This window comes from Cotesia typhae, unplaced genomic scaffold, assembly GCF_013202065.1.
Source record: "Cotesia typhae breed Kobodo isofemale line unplaced genomic scaffold, CoteBio_Ctyphae contig_22, whole genome shotgun sequence".
NCBI lineage: Eukaryota > Metazoa > Arthropoda > Insecta > Hymenoptera > Braconidae > Cotesia > Cotesia typhae.
The window spans coordinates 8,901,476-8,922,259 of NW_027423728.1; the positions used below are offsets into that span (position 1 = coordinate 8,901,476).

At 35.3% G+C, this 20,784-nt stretch overlaps 1 protein-coding gene across 4 annotated transcripts in view; it reads left to right on the forward strand.

The window, feature by feature from the left end:
* The window catches only part of LOC141523866 (uncharacterized), an 88,402-nt gene that overhangs the window by 39,141 nt on the left and 28,477 nt on the right, over nucleotides 1-20,784 (forward strand). For 2 of the 4 annotated variants that reach the window (XM_074237408.1, XM_074237407.1), the window contains exons 2-4: nucleotides 11,225-11,325; nucleotides 11,474-11,697; nucleotides 12,021-12,271. In XM_074237408.1, coding sequence (XP_074093509.1) covers nucleotides 11,225-11,325; nucleotides 11,474-11,697; nucleotides 12,021-12,271 — 576 coding nt within the window. The remainder of the gene's footprint in view (nucleotides 1-11,224; nucleotides 11,326-11,473; nucleotides 11,698-12,020; nucleotides 12,272-20,784) is intronic. The other 2 variants (XM_074237409.1, XM_074237410.1) reach the window with 1 other exon arrangement.

Sequence of the window (20,784 nt, forward strand, 5' to 3'; positions counted from 1 at the left end):
TGGTCCACTTTCTCCCTTTGTGTCACTTTGAGCACACGACGAATTAATAAAAAGAATAAAATATTTCCAATAATTTTCTTTATATTTAATTTGATAAAAGTAAAAGCCAATAATTTTTTTGTCGTTAAAACAAATCATTTTAACGACAGGTAAATTTAATCCTAGTATCACCGAGATAAAGTGAAATAATGAGAAGCACGTGAAGAAGAATATATAGCCGGGATGGTTGGAGCAACTAACTTGCAATATATAAGTGATTTGAGGAGAATTCATGGCTGCTTGATTACGAGTAATAAACCGGGCGTTAGGACAAGATTTATGAGGATTTCTGACCGCCTATAACCAGCCTTTGATCGCACTCTTTAGCTTTTTTTTTTTTTTTTTTTTTTTTTTTTTTTCGAGTAGTACTACTCTTGTTGTTGTTGTTGTTATTGTTATTATTTAAAATAATATTTTTCATTATTTAAGATAACTAGTTTGTCTCAACATTATTGACTGGTGGTCGATGGCTTTTCAACAATAAAATAAAAATTTTAATATTTTTTCAAAATATTATTCTCGGAAAATAATGAAACTGTTTAAAATATAGCCAGAGTGTTGTCGGATAACAAAATGACAGAGGAAGAGCTCAGTAATAGCGGCTATAATTCAAATTACCTCGAGAAGATGGTAGTAATGATTTTGGTTAAACGACGGGGATTACATACAATACTTATACTCAAGAGTTTAAATTTTATAAAAGTACCAATAATTTGTTGAAATAAACAAATTCTCATGTGCGGTGATTAGATCAATCATTGTTATTATTATTATTATTATTATTATTATTATTATCGTTATCGTTTGTAATAAGAATTTTCTTTAAAATGAGTATCTGTAGATATATATAGAGAGAGTGTATGTTTTTAAAAATTTATTATTAATTATATGAGTGATGAAATGAGTACTGCAAGTAAAGGGAATTGTCAGGACTGCAATAAGGGGTGTGATTGCGCAACACTGGCGCCAGAGGCCGGTCTCTCAGGTCTCAGATCCAGTGGCTGGCCTGGGGCCGTCTCCATGCTCCAGGTGACTCACCGCGGCAACGAGAACCGTGGAGAGAAGACTCGGTCCAAGGTGGTCGGGGTTAGAAGTGGAAGGAGTCAGTGAAGAAAGACTCGTACTGGACTTATGGAGCATAATCCACCTCGACAATGACCAGCCAAAAACAAAACAAAAAAAAAAAACAAAATAACGAAATCATCTACATTGGAAGAAAACAATTCGGTCACGGCGTACGAGCGTGAGGAAAGAAGAAGAAGAGCATGTTTCCAAGTTACGTCACCTCGCTACACGGTTTAAGGAGAAAATTTGTTTGTACTTTTTAAGCAATTATTCATATTCATAATCTTTCGCTTTCTTATGTTTTATATAAATTTATTTAATCACAATTTTTATGAAAAATAAAAAGAAACTCGAAACATTATAACAATGTCAGTTAAAAAAAATGAAAAATCCGTTTATAAAATAATTTAAAAGTATAAATAAATAATTAAATAAAAGGGATTTTCTCATCGACGCTCGCCATAAAATATATCTCTAAGAGTGAATTTAAGTTAGACACCGTCTGTCTCAGTAACTCATTCTCAGATCACTGCATCGGTTATTTCCTCTCATCCTCGAGTCCAACGATGGTCATTATTTTTACGAGGGATCAAGCACCGCTCATTATCTTTAAGAGTCGTGTTACACGGACGGTCGTTACTTGTTACAGGATCAGTTGCAGATTTACGAAACCCCGCGGCTCCCTTCGTCCGTTATTGACAGGGTCACATTCCCTTCAACTGTTCTTCAATTCTTAAAAAAATCTTTTTCTTAAATTAAATCAAGATATATATCCTTGGTCTTTCTCAAAATGTTTTGTCAAGAATAATATTTTTTTCGAGTCTGTAATTCCGATAATTGACCGTTGATTTTGACAACCTGTCATTCCGAGTATTCCGAGAGGCAATTAAAAACATTATGTATTAATGAATAATTATAATTACTTGACAAATTAACCTAACGGGTATTATTTATTGACGTTCTTTCTTCCTTTCTTTTTATTTTTTCCTGCTCGTGCTGCGTCAATGCATACCCACCAACAATCGCCGCGGTGGCACTTTAATTACAGATAAGACGCCGCTTTTAGTTCCATCGACTCGAGATTTAATTAACATCCTCTCGATTTCTGTCCAGCCATAAATCTCCTCCACGCTTCTATTCTGTACAATTTATCTGACTATTCAAAAATTGAAAAAAAAAAAAAAAAAAAAAAAAAAAAAAAAAAAAAAGATGGATTGATTAATCGCGAATTGATGATTACTGGAAACTAACCGATCAAAGGTTTTGTTATTAGTTTATTAGGCTGGTAATTTAGAGCCGACATATGAATCTGAGGCAGCCGCGAAGACAGGGAGTCCCGCCTTGATCTGAGGAGCAGCAGTCAAGCAGCTCGAATAATCGAGGATAATACGCCTTGGGGTTCTTCGATGTCGGCAATTACCACTAACCCGCCCACTTACCATCTTTAACCAACGAGCTACCGCCCGAAAATTATTGTTATTATTTTCTGGCTCTTTGTCTACTAATTACTTACCTTATTAGAAATAATTAATAGAGATGTCATAACCTCACACGGCTACTTGGTTTTTTTATTTTTATTTCTTTCACCAGATACAATCATTAAACAACAATTTTTATTTTATTTCGACCGGTTAGTTATTTTGATTTTAAAATTTTCGGTGGACCTTTTGTCCCATTATCCTTGATATTAAAAAGTCAAACACCGACCTTGTATTTCCATTATTTTACTTTCTTCTTGCAAAACTTTATCTTCATCTTTATCTTCTCGTTATTTATCTTTTTATTCTTGTTCAGAACTTTCTGCAAGCGGTCTTTTACATGCGCATGAAAAATCGTGAGAAAGTTTATATGAGTGTGAGCTGCATCAGCAATTCGTCGTGATGTCCTCTGCTGTCAACCGTCGCCTGTATTACCTTTACTCAAGAGCGGGCGGTATAATAAATGACGGATCATTTTTATTGATGGAACTTTTCGGTTTAATCATACCATACATTCATTACATAAATATGTGTAGTAAATAACGCATACAGAGATCTTTTGCGTCAATATCGATCTCTTTTCCTCGACCGGTACGCCATATGATGCTTCCATCGATCCTTCCTTTATTTTTCGTCCGACTATTATCAAGTTTGCCAAACAACAAAACGACACGTCAAATAAAAGTTGCGCAACTTTTTAAGAGAAATTTCATCGATTATGATGATGATGATGATGATGATGATGATGATGACGAGTTTTTATTTAATAGCTGGATTTTCAGCGGTCCAAACATTAAATTGCAACTTTTTCATTTATTTTATAAATTATAAATAATAATTCAGCGAGCACGATTATCAGTATCGTAGTTTTAACATTATTTTAATATTTAATGTGATAATTTAGTTAGGACCCGCATCCTTAACCCGTGGAGAGATTAGATCTACGATGGATCAATTGAGGGATAATAGTAATTTCGTTGTTGGCTGATGTGTTGACGTTGATTACAAAACAGGAAAGAAAGGAGAGAAGAGAGAGGTGAAACCTCACGCGATGCGGGCAATCTTTTAGAAGGCTCCAGGGTCTCCCACGCAAGGAATCTCGCAATCAAATAATATAAATATATATAAAATAAGTATAAATTAATACAACTGAAAAAAAGATAAAATGAACGTCAAATATATTGGTTATCTTTCAAAACAAATCATAAAACGCCTACGTTCTTTCATTCAGCCTTTTTTTTTTTTTTTCTAATTTTTATTAAATTGAATTGCGTTTTCTGTTTTTTGATGAAATTTTTAAATTTATTTATTGAAAAAAAATTGTATAAATTTTTTAATGAAGAAATTTTTCTTGGTTGAAGATTTTTCACCATGATAAAAGTGAATTTTTTATCAGTGTAGGTGTTGGCAAAACATGAAGATAAAATAAAATATTGGGCTGGAAACTGGCTCGGGAGTCGGGAGAGTCAGAAGAAGTGTCCATCTTGAATCAGGAGATTGAATCAATCGATCGACACGCGAGAAATCGGCGGTAAAGTATCAAGCAGGTCTTAGCATCTGCCTCCCGTACCAGGATTGGATCACTCGGATCGCTAAAGATCGGAGATAAACTCTGCAGAAGTTGTCCGACAGAAACATCTCCTCGTTTGTGCCGATCACGTCGTGAAATCGCGTCTTAAGTAACACGCGAGTAACAATCTACAAACGTTTGTATCGTCTTTAAACTGAATCACGACATCAACATCTTTTCAACATTGCATTGCTGGAGTACCAACTACCGAGTAGCTACTACTTACTACCAGCAGCAGCAGCAGCAGCAACAGCAGCAGCAGCACCATCACCACCACCACCAACACCCCATAATAATCATGTTCGTATGTTTATATAGCGGAGCGAACCTTCTTTTTTTTTTTTTCCTTTTTTTCCCTTTTTTTTTTTTTTTCCTTTTTTTTCCGTGCATATTCCGGTGAGGTGAATATTCTCATTACCAACCAAGACATTTACTTACATGTCTTCATTATTCAGTCCAAAAAATATGCTATAAACGTTCAGCCCAACCACTTTTCACTTTTACATTTAAACTTTGTTACAACTTACAACTCAACCAATCCTACTAAATGAGATATTATATATTCGAGATAAATTAATTAATTATTCCACGCATCGATTATTTTATTTTATTTTATCTTTTTCGCTCCTGTGATTCTAATTGCGGTGATATCGATTAATATTTTATTACTGATAGATCATTTTGTCGTATAAATATCTAACCAGAGAAATGATGTCATTTAAATATTAAACTGACTAGATGAGCTCACCGCTTACTTTTATTTCGATGGTAGTTTTATTCATAACGAATCAAAGCGTCAATTAAATCTTTATCTTAATAATAAAATCTAAAATCTTAATTTTATTCTAACTTTTAATTGCTGGGATTTGTGAGGAAAACATTTTTTGTTATTTACAATCACTACAAGGATTTCGTAATTTTAAAAATAAATTCATTAACAGTTAATAAATTTTTCTATTAATATAGAACCAAGACTAAAAATAAATAAAAATTAGCATACCATGTAAATTATCTTTTACAATGATATATAAAAGATTTCCAATCTAAAATGAATAATTAACATAGCACACGCTCAATGGATCAGTGGATCGGCGAGTTGCCCTCGGATGTCACCACATACTGGGCGAGCACAAAGGATTCTTTAAAGAATCCAGATTGCGACACGCAAGTTGTTCATTTTAGCATTTAGCAAAGCATTACATTTGATTTTAAATTGAGTTTCAAGTCTCGAGTTCCATTGTAGATGAACGACGCAACCACGACATATCTTAAATGTATTAAAGTGTCTAACAGACATTCCATTATCTCCGGCACTTATGGCACTAATAATTTATCCTTTTTTTTAAATAAATAAGTCAACTGATGTATGACTACGTGATCACTCTATCAGGAAATTAAGCGCATCACTGGAGCAGTTTTCTTTCAAAACCTGCAATTTTACATACACATATTTTTATTCGTTATTTTTATTTTTATCAGAGCGCGTGCTTTCTTCTGACGATCGTCGACGAGATCAGTAAGTGGTTTTGTAGATCTTGCACACTTTAATCCCGTGGTTGCCTCGGATTTCAACTGATAGTCACTGCGGTTTCCATTTACCTTTCTTCACCGATGGGATTCGCTTCAGGAGTCACGGTCATGATGATTAGATGCTGCGATACGCAAATTCATGCGCTGAATATCAAATTAGCTTTTGGTGTGCTAAAAATTTATACACAGAAAACAATTTATTCGTTCAATAAAATTTTTTTTAGTATTATTGAAAAATTTTTTAAGTTTACGGCAAAAAATCCGCTTCCAAAAACAAAAAAAAAATTGAAAAAACAACGTAGCTAATTATGCGTCGAATGAATCGAGATTTATCGCCGTCTCCTCAATACTGGTCGCGTGGGTCGCTAGCACCCGACGATATCCGGTCCTGTAAGAGTCGAGCAAAACTACTACGATTTATCATAACGATAAAGCTCTGTGATAATGATTTATCACCAGTACAATTTTCTTATTTTATTTTACTGTTCTCTTACAAATGCGTCTTCACCTCTCGTCGTTTCAGAAAAAAAAGAAAAAAAAAATAAATAAATAAATAAATGAATAAATAAATAAACAAAAACAATAATCGATTTATATATCCTCGAGGAAAGGATCGGTTTACATTTTTTATCATCCTCTGATTTAACTATCCTACACGAGCCTGGTAGTAAATAAAAGTAAAATGGAATGATTTGGGATTCTTCCCCGAAGCTGACTGGAAATAAAATTCCGAGTGTCTTTTTAGGTTCGTTCGCCCGAAATTCGATTCGATTTGATGTTAGGTCAGCTTTTTCTCCCCCCCTCCCCTCCCCCCCCACATATTATCTCCCTGAGTCCTTCTCGCCTTTACTTAGGAATCCATCAACTGCTGAAATATCTGCAAGGACTGTCACTCCCTTCGTGGAACCCGATAAAATAAATGACAAAAGTAGGGCTTGTCTTGATTTTTACGACGAGTCGCGATCGTTCCTTCCGAAGAATTATTAATTAGTTGCTTTTTAGACAGGTGCTTTAAGCCACCAACCAACCTTCGTCTCCGGAATACCGGGATATAAAATTACCAATTTTATTTGCCGATCCTCGGGCTACTTACGATCTTTAATTCCGAGATCGGCGTCAATATCGATTAAACAGAATCGTTAAATTTTAGAGATCGCAACATCTCCAGAGTTCTTTTCTTGTCGCTTATAAGACTGACTCTTTCGATACTTAGAATCAATAAACATTAACATTATCCAAAGTTATTTCCGAGAACTCTGGGTATCATTTAAAAGGGTTCCGTAACTAAACAACTGAAATTAAAACACCCTCAGGCTTCAGTATTGATTAAAAATTTTTTATCTTTTTTTTTTTTTTTTTTTTTTATCAACTTTACAAGGTACTAAATCATAGAAAATTCTTAATTATAATAAATTATTAATTTAATAATGCAATTCTTAAAATATTCTCGTTTCACAAATTTGTCTTTTCTTTGGCGCCACTTGGAAGTTTATTATTTACAATTTCTCCATAAAATCAGCATACATTATTCCAACCTGAGCATCTACATTGATACTCCTCATAATATTGCAGAGAGTATTGCGTGAGTACTTTCAAGTGCGACTCTCACGCCTCCTCAGATGATGTCATTCCCCTTTCCATGAGACATGAAATAAACTGAAATCCCCATTTACCAGTTTACCAGTTTACCAGATTCTAAAAGCAAAGCCAGTAAGCGGATGTGTCCCGAGATCGGATCAACGTTATAGATCTTCACTCACATCTAAACGATGATTATAACCAAAAAGCTAGACACCTCATTAAGATAAGTAATTCAATAATTGAATAGCCATCTATTAAAATAAATGATTTGAAATTGAGTGATGGTTAAAACCAACTGAAAAGAGATTACATTACAAGTTATAAGTAGGAAAAGAACTGGCGCAAGAGAGACCGGTAGCACGCGATTAGCGAGTCGTTGCGTGGTACCACGTCATCTCACGGTTGGCTAGTTACGCCAACCGTGTTGGCTCTCCCTGGACACGCGACCCACACAAGCTGGCGCGCGACTACTCTCTCTTTCTCTCTTTATCCCTCCTTATTTGCCGCTGTCACTCCTATCCAGCATTGACCAACAGCATCTGGCTCTTCTGATTTAAACCCACCACTTCAAGAGTGTTTGAGCGAGAAAGAATCATCAACAATGTGTTGGTTCGTTCCGAGGCAGATAAGATACGACACTGCTGATACGCCTCCGCTAGCTGATAATATTACGTCCTGAGGTGTGCTCCGAGATTGCTGATGATGTCATTCAGCTGGTTGGTTACCTCACCATCAACATCAAGTGCCAAGCTACCAATTTTTGCTGATCGATTTGATGCTAATTGATCCACCTGGACATTACAAAGAAAGCACCCAAGATATTGTAGATGGTCGATCTCTCTGATTAAAATAAGAAGAGCTAGCTAGCGGTCTTAAAAGGTTCATCTTGTAGACCCTCATCACTTATATCCGGAGTTTATTGAACAAGATTTCCTTACAAGAGGCGGTGAAATTCGAATCAATGAATAAACTGTGTATGTGTTCCTTTATAGGATCGAATTGATGATAACAAGTTGGTACCAGTTGACCAAGATATATTGAGGCTGGGTCAGGGGTTAAGTGCCAAAGAAGACCCCAAGTCTAGTAACCGGTAACTGGTGTTGTTAAAGAACAGAGAGCTACGTTTTCCAGGTGCGTGTACGTGGCCGTCTCTCGACGCCCATGTGTGGGTCTCCAAGGACTCCAAAGCGCGACTGGTCACGCGTCAAGGTGCCCACGTTCCAGGACCCGAATGCTTACCGAGTAATTTATAATCATACGAGTTCAATGTAATGTGTAGGAAGAAAAAAAGAGAATTTTAGTTTATAGTTTTTCATTCATCACTCGGTAAAGATTTAAATTTCAATAATTTCGGTATTATTGAAAATATTTTAAAAGATATAGTTTTTATCAAATAATCCAGTGATTGATTAATAATCGAGGGTATTAAAACCTCGAGGAATTTCAAATAGGTAACTTCTTCACCGGATTCCTCCAAATTATCGGGTTAATTTAAACGTTTTAAGCGCCACACTGCTACCACCTTTTGATATCCCAGATCTAACTACCAGAGAGTTGGTAGTCGTCAAAAACAATACCAAGAAGCAAAAGCATAAGAAGAAGAAGAAGAAGAAGAAGAAGAAGAAGAAGAAGAAGAAGAAGAAAAAGAAGAAGAAGAAGAAGAAGAAAAAGGTAAACGAAAGAATATGAAAAAGAGCCGGAGAAAAGTCCTCGTTACAACGACATTCTATTTTGCAGGCAAGACGCGTGCCTTGCCTTCGAGATCGACGGTAAAAGCTTCTCTGAGGAGGGCAATGTACTGAAAAGGGTGTTGCTTCTTCCGTCTCTTTCTTCTTCTCAGATGGTTTGGACCTAAACCTGTCTGCATGGTAAGAAAACACGAGTCGGCATCGATTCGGTGCGAGAGGTCGCGTTGTTTTGGCATGCCTGAGACGGATAAAAAAACACACACCAATTCGCAATACATGTCCAGTTTCCGTTTTCTTGCAATTCGGAATTTCTGATCCAAATTAAATTTCTAATCCTTTTCAATTGGAACATATGGCTGGAATTGAATATCGTAAATAGAGTGTATGAAGTGGGAAGGCCGATTAGTCGTGAAATCAGCCTTGACCTGGTGGTCAATCAGCAACCCATCGTAATCATGTGGAGAGTAACACAAACGAGCAATCAGTACACACATCGGAAAAGACAACCAAACAGTAAATCACATAAGCATCGTGAATCACTGATTCTACTGAGTCGGCTGACACCAATGGAGACCTTTGCAGGCCTCTCAATGTACTCGACGCACCTGGAGAGCTCTAACATAAAATAATAGCACCAACATCATTGGATATAATAGCGACATGTTAGATATGTTGTAAACTGTTGATCAGATTCTCAGTCTGTGTCGATATATGGTTAGAATTATAAATACAGAGATATTTCTCAACACCCCTCGTCATTCCAATAACGAATAATTTCGTTCTCCAGCATAGACCGATATACCAATCTAATGAAATCCTCACCCTCGGATCCTCCCAAGGGGATCTCACTAAGAGACGTTTCTAGGTCGACGACCAGTCAGCGATGTCGTGGAGACTCCGTCGGCAAAAGTATCTTTTCTCTTATTTTAATCTCTTGTGTTATGTTTTGTTGGTCTCTTTGGTGCTCAGTGGTCGCTTCTCTTGATCGGCGAAGAGTCACCTCAATAAAAACGAACGGTTTTGACCACGAAAACAATAACAAACTGCATTGGCCGTTTGGATGGTCGGTTGGTTGGTAAAGTTTTAACTTGATTCGAGTATCGACGATACATTGACTTGAGAAGGCCGCGAGTTTTTATTTTCTCAGAGCATCCTTTAAGTATATTCTTCTTTGCAAACATCTCGAATACGAAATGTGGATTCCTGAGGAATCTTATTGACCGCGTCCAATGAAATTCGAGCAAATAAATCTCAAAGCTTCTCTACTTTGTGATTTTCTTCCTTCTTACTTTTATTTTTGTTTTATTGTATCCTCAAACTCGTTCTTTTGTCTCCCAAGTTCTCGCCTTAGTCAATATCCCCGGTATCATCAAAAGAGCCCTTTTTCCATCCAGATATGAATCGTTTAACAATCAAAATTATCTGTCGAAAGCAGTATGTCAGGTTCTTCCGTGTGTTATTACGATCCTTGATATCTTAAAAGTTTATTCTCTCTCTCTCTCTCTCTCTCTCTCTCTCTCTCTCTCTCTCTCTCTCTCTTTCTCTCTCTTTATTATTTTTCTTTTGATTTGTTTTACTCGTGAATCACTCGTCAGGTCCACCACGCGAATTATACAACTGCGAAAAACTTGACCGCACTTGGGGAATGTCGTTGGCATGTTCAGCTCTTCTTCTTCTTCTTCTTCTTCCTCTTCTTCTTTTCTTTATTTTCTTCTTCTTATCGATCTTTTTCTTTTTGTTGTTCCCTTTAGAGGGAGTCCATCTCTTTTCCTCTCATAAGCCATCTTTGGCTGATTGTTTTTTTTTGCATCCAGGCTTCAGGGAATCAAGAACAACCGTCCCGGGACTCTTTTCCTTGTCACGGATAATTTGGCAAGGATATTCTGTCACCATTAGGAAAATCAATCGGAATTTAAAACCACGCAAGACTAGCAACATTTTTGTTGAAATAACTCGGTAAATGTTAAATATTTTTTTTTTTTTTAATTTCTAAAGAGGTTTTTCTGTTGAAAAAAAAAAATTTTTTTATGACTTAATCAAGTGAGTAACAAGCAATAAAGCACGTACCGGTTAGCAAAAAGGACAAAGAAAAGAGTTTATAAATAAATATGGTGTAAGAAAATACTAAAGTTTTTGATTAATTGCCATTGCTTCAGTAATGTTTAATGTTATGTATAGATTTATAAAAACAAAAAAGGCATTGAGTTTAATTGAACGTGGACTTTTATAAAGAACAGTGATTAATTCGTTGCAATATATTTAATGGATTTCAGAGTCTAGCCACAGGTTGGACAGTGGCTCCCCGTTTTGGAGGATACAACTAGATCAAGACCTCCTAGATACTATTAGTGCTATTTATCCCGAGTGGTTTAAGGTAAATTTCCTTTCTTGTCTTCTGTTTGCTGACCTGTCCAACACTAAACATTATCCACACTTTACTTTTTATTATTATTATTATTATTATTATTATTATTATTATTTTTTTTTTTTTTTTTTTTTTTTTTTTTTCATTTTTGTTTTAGAATTATACAAACAGCAGTAGAACCTCTATATCCTCTATTATTTCGTCATCGCCCACCCACCAGTCTAACGACGAGTCGATCGATAGAGACAAAGCCTCTGATTCGACAGACCAGGAGGGCCAAGATCACAAGAGTACTAAAGAAGCTAAAACCAAGTCCAAGGTCAGGAAACTCGAGAGGTCCAAGGACCGGAGGGAGAAACGTCAAATTAGAGAAGTTGATAGGTTTGTTATTGGTTATTAGTTATTTTTGTCCAATCCATTATTTACTATAATTGTTGTAATAAGTAATAAGACTTAATAAGGGAGCACTTACTCGAAAGATCCAAAGGCTGTAATCTAGGGTGCTCATTGTAATTTACTATCACTCAAAGAAACATCATTGGTTATTACTTTTAGCACAGAAGTAACTAGACAATGAACCGCCAGTAACTTATTATTTTTTTTTTTTTTTATCTTTTTGGAATTAATCTTTAAAAATTATACAATTCTAAATAATAGTTTCGACAATGACTTGGTAATAAATGGATCAATTAATTAATTAATAGATATTTCAGAGATTTGCCGGGAAGCGAGACCGTCAAAAAAGGGGCAAAGCATCCTTCTTCAGGCCCGCGACACGAAAGAGAAAGAACGGAGAGCTCGTCGACGGGGAGAAAGTCGGCGGGTGGTGCCTCCGAAAACACATCACCCGAATCCGAGGACTCTGTAGAGATGGCTGAAGGCAATAGATCGTCTCCTCCAAAAGCGGAAGTTGATGATTCGCCTCTACAATACGCCATGGACCGCAATAAAGAATGTAAGTACATTGAAGCTTATTTAATTTTATTTTTCAATCCTATATCAACTCCGCTGGCTCTGGAATAAATAATAATAATAATAATAATTACATAACAACAAGCTCGAGTGATAAAAGTCACAAAACTAAAATTTATATATTGATAATTGCGGGTCTACAAATGAAGCAGCAATTACAAAAAGTGTGTTAATTTTTATAGACAACTTGAACGTTTGTTGTGTATTTTAAATATCATCATCGGTAAAAAGGTTTGCGCAAAAAGCAACTTACGTGAGAGCCCGTGAGCTGAGATGGAAAAAAAAACTGATGGGTAGTTGACAAGCTTGTGAATGATCTCCGCAAATACTTACTTCTATCTATATCATTATACTCGTAGGTTATTATTGCGTACGAATAAGGTCGTAATGATTTATTTCAACGATAATTAATTATCAGCTAAGTGTACAATCGTAAAAAATTAATTATTATTTAATTTTACTTTAACACATCTACGTGTGTCAGCCAGTACCAGCAAGTATTGGATTCTGGTAATTGCTGGTAATTTAAATTATTTTGTCAGCAAACATTGAATCATTCCGCTGCTATTGTTGTAATTCTATGATATAATTTTCTATTAAAAATTTTTTTGGTTCTAAAAATCTAAATCCTAATGATGGATAAGTACCATCAAGGCGCCAAAAATCGATCCCCCCTCTATCGGTCAGGCTTGGGGCATTTCTCGAGCATCTGATAGTCAGCCCGGTCCCTCTTAGCTGGCAACGTGGCATTATCCCTCAGTAATCATACGCTCGTTTCAAATAAGAGTCATGCAAGCAATGGGCGATGAATTATCGATTCCCAATTCATTTTTTCATCTTTTCTCTTCTCTCTTTTTTTCTCTGTTTCTTGTTCTTGTCTTTTGCTTGCCGCGATTTTTTTTCAACTTTTATTACATAATAAAAAGAGCGCTTCTTCCTCTGGTTCGGGCTGGTAATGAAAGACTGTAGACTGAAGACGGTCATCCTGCAGGATGCTCTTAAGATTAGTTGGTTTTATCACCTTGTACATATATATAGATATATATAAGACGGAGTTGGGCGGCACTGACACTTGTTCTTCTCCATGATCATGATTTCATAAACTTTTTGTTATTTTTTTATGCCTTCCTTTATTTTATTTTATTTTATTTCCTTTCGTTTGCTCTTTCTTTGAACTGGGTCTGGAAAAAGGAATAAATATCCAGAAAATTAGAAATAAAAATGAGGGCTTAACAAATAAAAGCAGCATGTCGACAAGTCCTTGCTCCCGGTACGGGTCCAATCGCGGTCTTAACTTCTTTGTCACGAATACCTGAGGATCGATTCCTCTACTCGAGACCTCATTAAACGAGCCTCGTCCCGGCTATCAACAGCGGTCTTTAGAACGTCATTTTGTCGCGTTTATCGTCCCTTTTTCTGCAATTACTTTTTGTAACCATCAAGTCCCGCATTGTCGTACAACCGAGTCCTCAACAGCAATATATAGTCCAGTTTCATTCCTTCATTCTTTCTTTCTGTATAATGTTATAACCTTACCATTAAATATTAAAATATAATCTATAATAATATTGTAATTGTTCAACAATCCAGTTGAAGAGATATTCAATTTAAGAGTCTTTAGAAAATACAAAAAAAATGCAAATACTTTATTGACTTATTTATGATTATATTGTGGAGGTGATTATGATCAGGACCGAGGGAATGCATGTGCCGAAGTCAAAGTCTTCTGATATAATAGTCGGTGTTTGATATCATATAATATGTTAGAGCTGGAGTATGTTTTGAGCGGCGAGTAAGAGTTATATACTATATTACGTAGGTGACCCAACTATTCTGGAGTAGAGTGGTACGATATACGTGTCGGCGAACATGCACAAGGAGACAAGAGGCGTGACTATTTATAAAGGTGATATCATCGATATTACCTACGCTTTCACATTACCAATCGTAAATTCTACGACTAAAGGGTCTTATCGGTTCAATTAAATTTTTTATTTATTACCTGTACTACGGTATTTAGATTTTGATTTATATTTATATTTTTATTTTTGATGATAGTAGATCTCAAATAAATCTATTTATTGTAAATATAAAAAATTATTTTTTAATTTTTAGTTGTTGAGTTTTTGAATTCTCTTTCAAATGATATCATAATAAAAGCAATTATCCTTATCGATCGTTTTCTAAAGGTTATATAAATAATAATTGTCATAAAATAACAATCCCGTTGGTCTATTAACTTATAAACGCGTATCACCATCAAGCAGATCTGGTCCTTCTGAATGTTGATTGTTATCAACTCTAACGAGCGATCAGTTTGACGTCACCGGTATAAATAAATCTAAATAGTGGACTATATCGTTGCATATTCATAAAACACGCAAAGACTCGGACTAAGGGCCCTCGTGGGCGAACCGGTACGAGATATGTCGAATCGCGAATATGCTGAGACCGGAAAGTAAGTGTCATGTACACAAGTTAAAATCGGCGTTAGACTGCCGTTTAATTCACTTCAGTTGCATACATTAGATGTTGTTGGGTTTAACTGCGTGCCTACGCGAGCACAACAAATCAAATTCAATCCCAATCCAGATAAATAAAATAAATAAAAAGCTAATAATAATGTAGAATGTAGAGTGGAAAATAAAACTTATTAAATAAATTCGTAGATCGTGTGCGTGCCGACGAGTTTACTTTCTGGAATCTGTTGTCCCTTGAAAAAACTGATTGCCCACGCGATCCGATCTGAGGAGATGACGATTTATAAATCCCCGCTGTGAGAAAAAAAAAAAAAAAAAAAACATTCAATTTTTTTTTTTTTTTTTTTTTAATTATTATTATTATTATTATTATTATTATCGATTACTCGAGGGTTATTATTTTTTACTTCGTCTTGACTTAAAATCGGTTATTACAACTTCAATTATTAATATACTAATGCCCTCAATAAACATTAGTTAGATCTTTGGAGTTTGTCTTTTTTTTATTATTAATATTATTTTCTATTGGAAATCCCGCAGTGAAGTCTGCCGGCCCCCAAAGGTGAATATATCTTGCTCTTTGGCCGTAAAATCTCCGGATTTAACTGTCAGAAGTCAAAATTTACGATCCTGTAATTTGTTAAATCAATTCGTGTCATCCAAATTTTATAGTATATCGGGTTTGAAAATATATAAATTAAATTAATTTTGAATTTTTATAAAATAAAATCTTTTTAACAATAAAATTATCTGTAATTACCTGAAATGATAGTTGAAGAGTATAGAGAGCGTAATAAGTACGAGTGATCACGGAAGGAAGAGAGGATGTCCCGTTCAAACCAGTACGTGTAGGTGTTGATAGACAACGATCGACGATTATTCGTCCGCTCATTAACTCAGCACTCGGTCAATAGAGTTCTTTGGCTCTCAAGGGTCTCTCTCTTTCTCCCTGAAGTTGATCTCTCTCCTGCCGTTCGATCAATTCCATTCGATCGAATGGCAGGCGAGCCTCGAATGACAACTAGTCTCACTTCCTTTCTGCCGACGAGGCTTTCCGTCACACGGGCTATCATTCATGAATTTAAATTCAGTCTCGTTACGAATGATCCTGTTGTCACCACACGCTATCCATCACCAAGACAAATCGCTCATATATCAGTCTCTGCGCTAATATAATAGCAAAGTTAATATAAAAAAAAAAAAAAAAAAAAAAAAAAAAAAATCAACATTCCATTGGTAATTTTCAAATTTAATTTAATTTAATGAAGAGACTAATGCATTTTTTATTTTATTTATTTTACGATCGATAATAAATTAATGTGAGAATTTTATGGCGATTTAACGATAAGTAATATTGACACCGGAAAGATGGATGCCGTTAGTCGTCAATTGCAGTATAAGCATAAGTAAGGAAGCACTTCCGTACCATATACATCAGATTGTTGATTATTCGCAACTCGTCCTTAGTACGTGCATATGGCTCGTGTCCTCGCCTCGTGCTGTCTGTGCATTACATTTTTATTTACGAACAAAACAAACATATCTCGTACTCGAGCATCGATCGTTCAATAAATTACAATTATTTTCAATTATAATTTAGGTGGAGATTAGCTCAGACGATTTTTTAAATTTTATTTTTCTTTCTTCTGTAAATTTTTTATTAAAAAAAAAAATAATAATAATAATAATAATAATAAATTTAAATAACAGTAAAAACATTAAACAAATTTACCTGTTGTCTGCAATCGTGGAATAAATTATAGAAAAAAGCTTAAGGATCGTCGGGGCAGTGAGGATATCGATCGAATCGTGACAAGTTCCGAAAGTAATCGGTTTTGTAGCGTTAACGAGGCGTGACCAAACCAACGAGACTCATTTACCACGGGTTGGTTAAGCAATTTTAATCTAATTGAGGATAAATTATCATGCCGAGATACTTCTCGCAACTTGTATCGTAATGCATTCATACTTTCAGTACTAAATTCATTTATTTATAATTTTAATACTGTTCATTTTTTTTTTTTTTCATATAATTGTACACGTGTAATCTGATTCCGTACTTTGTTACATAGGTATTGTCTAATAACGTTTAGTCAGTGCGACACGGGCCATCGCCCAATCGGGGCATCAGGGAACGATCGCGAATCTCAATGCATCGCGTAAATAGGGATCGAATGATCCTCAGGGGAGTCGTGACGAGCTACCGAAACGAAAGTCACCTCAACCACGTTAACGAGCTTATATATATATATATATATATATATATATATATATATATATATCGATATGAATAGAGATATATGTGCATCAATGAGGCGTGATGACTCTTTGCTTCATTAATTAAATCATTCTTTGGTGATATCTTATGGAGATTGTTATAAAACACTGATTCGTGCTTCATAAATCACACCGTCGGATTTATGTTAGTTTATGCTGCGAATTTTAACATTTTAAATTAGTACATCTTAGTCATGTGAGTAAATTTTTCACATATGTAAATCTCGCAAATTTATTAAAATATTTCTATATTAAGAAATTAAAATAATAATAATAATAATAATTTCCCGGTAATCAAGAATAATAATAACAACAGAGTACATTAAAGCTCAAACCCAAACTAGGAATTATCTGATCAGAGATCTAAGATCTATACCATTACCATTAGCAATCTCAATATCCATTGACCCTCAGGTCTCGGTTCTTGGATGCTGTAAAGTTCTATTAAACCTATTGTTACAACAGTAATTAGTTTGGTGGCCACCTGATCCAAAACTGGTCTCGTATATGTCATATATATGTATATTTGTCTATGCTGAGACACCTGATGACCAGGAGGACACCACAAACAATCCAAGCAGCACCTGAGTCCATGAGCAGTCTCATCATTTAACTGGACTTTGGCCTTAAAAGTTTAGCGAATTGCACGGTAAATTTTTCTACCGTTAATCGATCAAGAACTTTACGCGTACGGATGGAAAACTAAAAACAACTCTTTGTTTCCGGTATTGTCCGCATCTCCTATACCGTCGCTGTTTAATACAATTCGCGATGAAGATTATAACCAATAAATAATAAATAATAGATGAATAGGCTGTCAGTCAGTCAGTCAGGTGGTCAGTACAGCAGTCACTTGAGAATAAGACCTTGATACATTTCGCCTACGCTACTTAGTCGCGATATAATAATAATAATAAGAGAGAACGGCTTTTCCATCTTCCGCGTGGTCGATGCCCACGCTTTCGCTCCTTCAAGGACACGTGTAGTTGTACTTCATTGTCGCTACGTAACAGATTTTAACATACAACACCTTTTTATTATATTATTATATATTATATCCTCACAGCTACATCACCTGCGCTGTTATTATTCATTAGTATCTACCGTAACACATCCTCCAACGCGCGTTCTCCTTTCGTCACTTCTATACATTATTGCTCACAATATTTACAATAGATCAATATCAACATCGATACATTAACACACCCAATTGATAATTGTTTGAGTATTTATTATGTAAAACAATTCAAATGAAAAAAAAAATTTTTTTTTTTTTTTCATTTAAAATTTATTTTCTTGTTCTTTACGTTTATTGGGTACCGCGAACCGTAAATTCCAACGCGGTAAGAAGAAAACACTTAAAAACTAAATAAAAAGGTGTTAAAGATCTGATTACCGGTATTGTCTGATATAAAACAACAGCTCGAGGCGGATTTCATTTTATATAATAAAAAGATAATATTTTAAAAATCAAACAAGAGAAGAGGAGGAGGATAAATAATATTGAGCTAGGTGTGAGCGCCGAGGTGTCAGGTTGCACCTGCTAATTACAATCGTACTCATTTCTTCATGAACCCATTATCGTGAAATTACAGCGATAAAAGGATAGCTGGTAACGCCCAGTTTGGAGGAAAATCGTAACCAGCAAGCACACCTCGGGTAAATCCACGATTCCTTATTCCCGATCCTCGGCGTACCGCGAGTAGGGTCACAAGGTCTAATTAACAATCAGCGATTTATCTTTCTTTAATCGCGAGTGCTTGTTGCTGCAATACCTTACACCCTCTCTTGGTACATATTACACATTAAAAATAAAAATAAAAATAATAATTTTATTTTGTATATAAAAAACTGGGCACGTAATTCAACTTTACATTCACCACTAAATTTATCCTCGGTTTTTTACGAGCCAATCCAATAATTCTGTACGACGAGTTTTCGTCCAGTTGCTCAATCTCCCTGAATTATTAACTTATAAATCAAAATTCTTAAGCTTAATGAACTTGTTATTATTTTCTCAAGTTTATTTAATTTTAATCAATATTCAAAGATTTATTCGCAATACCGGGTATAAGAAAAAAATCATAGTACGTAATACCCATGGTATGGGTTTTATCCTTTATCATAAAGACAACGGATCCTAACACCGGCGTCATAGAAGTAACAAACTGGCGGCATATCGCATGACATGGTACACGAGCCCGCAAGTTGAGTACTATACGGGTGACCCGAGCCGTGACCCTACCGTCCATTTTCCATTCCGGTGTGCGGGAGTTTGCGGCGCCATGCACGGGACCTTTGGGGCCCGACGTGCCGACGTCTTCTCATTTTTATTTAACTTTTTGCTGGTATAAAAATAAAAGTAAGAGAAAATATACCCGAGGTAAAGAGAAATAAAGATAATAAGTGAGTTCATCTGCCTAAGAAGACTAAGAAGATCCTCAGCCGAGGATTGAAATGCGATATTCCGCAGAATAGTTGCTGTATAACATAATAATATAACAAGAGTATACTCGTATTTTTTTTTTTTTTTTTTTTTTTTTATTATTATATACTTTCTCAGTCTAATTTTATTTTATTTTATTTTATTTATTCGTGTTACGTATCGTCGTTGAATAACAATTATGTAACTCATGTTTTTAAGTTATTTATTTGCGACAATAATTTAGATAATAATTTACGAGATTGGTATAAGTAAAATTGAGGTATTTACCAGTAATAAGTAATGATAATTACGAGCTAATGGCCTGAAGGGTCTCAGGTACTTGCCGGCCTATATCGCCCCGGAATTATTCAGTATTTAAATTAACCGATCGCCGATCAGGTACCGTGTTAAACCTCACGCATTATGCAAATCGGATGGAACCCAAACGCCAAAACACGAAAAAGGTTTTCTGCGAAAAGCAATTACCGCCGACGCGACATCACCGTAATACGCCGCCAGTTAATTGCTAATTTTTCTCATCCACCATCTACAATCTCTTCACCTTCTTGCACCTTCTTCTTCCAGAATTTGTCCACAAACAGTTATCTGGTGTTATGATCCTACCACCACAGACCCACAGACCCATTTTCCATTTTTCTTCTTCATTCAAACTTTCAACTTTCCAACAATCAATTTATTCTTCTTAAATGTCAGGTTAAATTAATTTTATTAAATTATGCAAATTATTTACCTTGGTATTTACTAAAATTTAATAATTTTATAACAAGCAAAAAATTTAAAAATATTTACAAAGATTTAAAATTCTCGGCGGCTCGTAATAGTGATGGAGTCTTGTAGTTCAGCACTACCCGAGACTTCTTCAGAGGCTGGTACTCGGCATGTACATCGTGAATTGTCCAGCGGTATCATAAAGTCGTAGGATCAACAATGGAGCAGCGTGGAGCACGAACAAAGTTAACTCTGTGTACTGGCCGGCTTATATTAAACAGCTTACATTTTCTTCAGTATTCAGTATTATATCGGTAGTTGTGTGTTACGTTCTTTTTTTTTTTTTTTTTTTGTTTGTTTTTGTTTTTGTTTTGTTTTGTTTTGTTTTGTTTTGTCGAGCCAGTTAATGCTGACCATTGTTTCGAGGCGAGTACTTGGAGTCTACTCTGGTCTACTTTAGATCCTCCTTTGCGAGCGACGTGTGGCCCAAACTCTAACAAACCTAAACGGCTTATCTCGATCACACATGTGATTATACTTGCGATAATAAACTCGGACAAATTGCCGATAAAATTCCAATCCTCT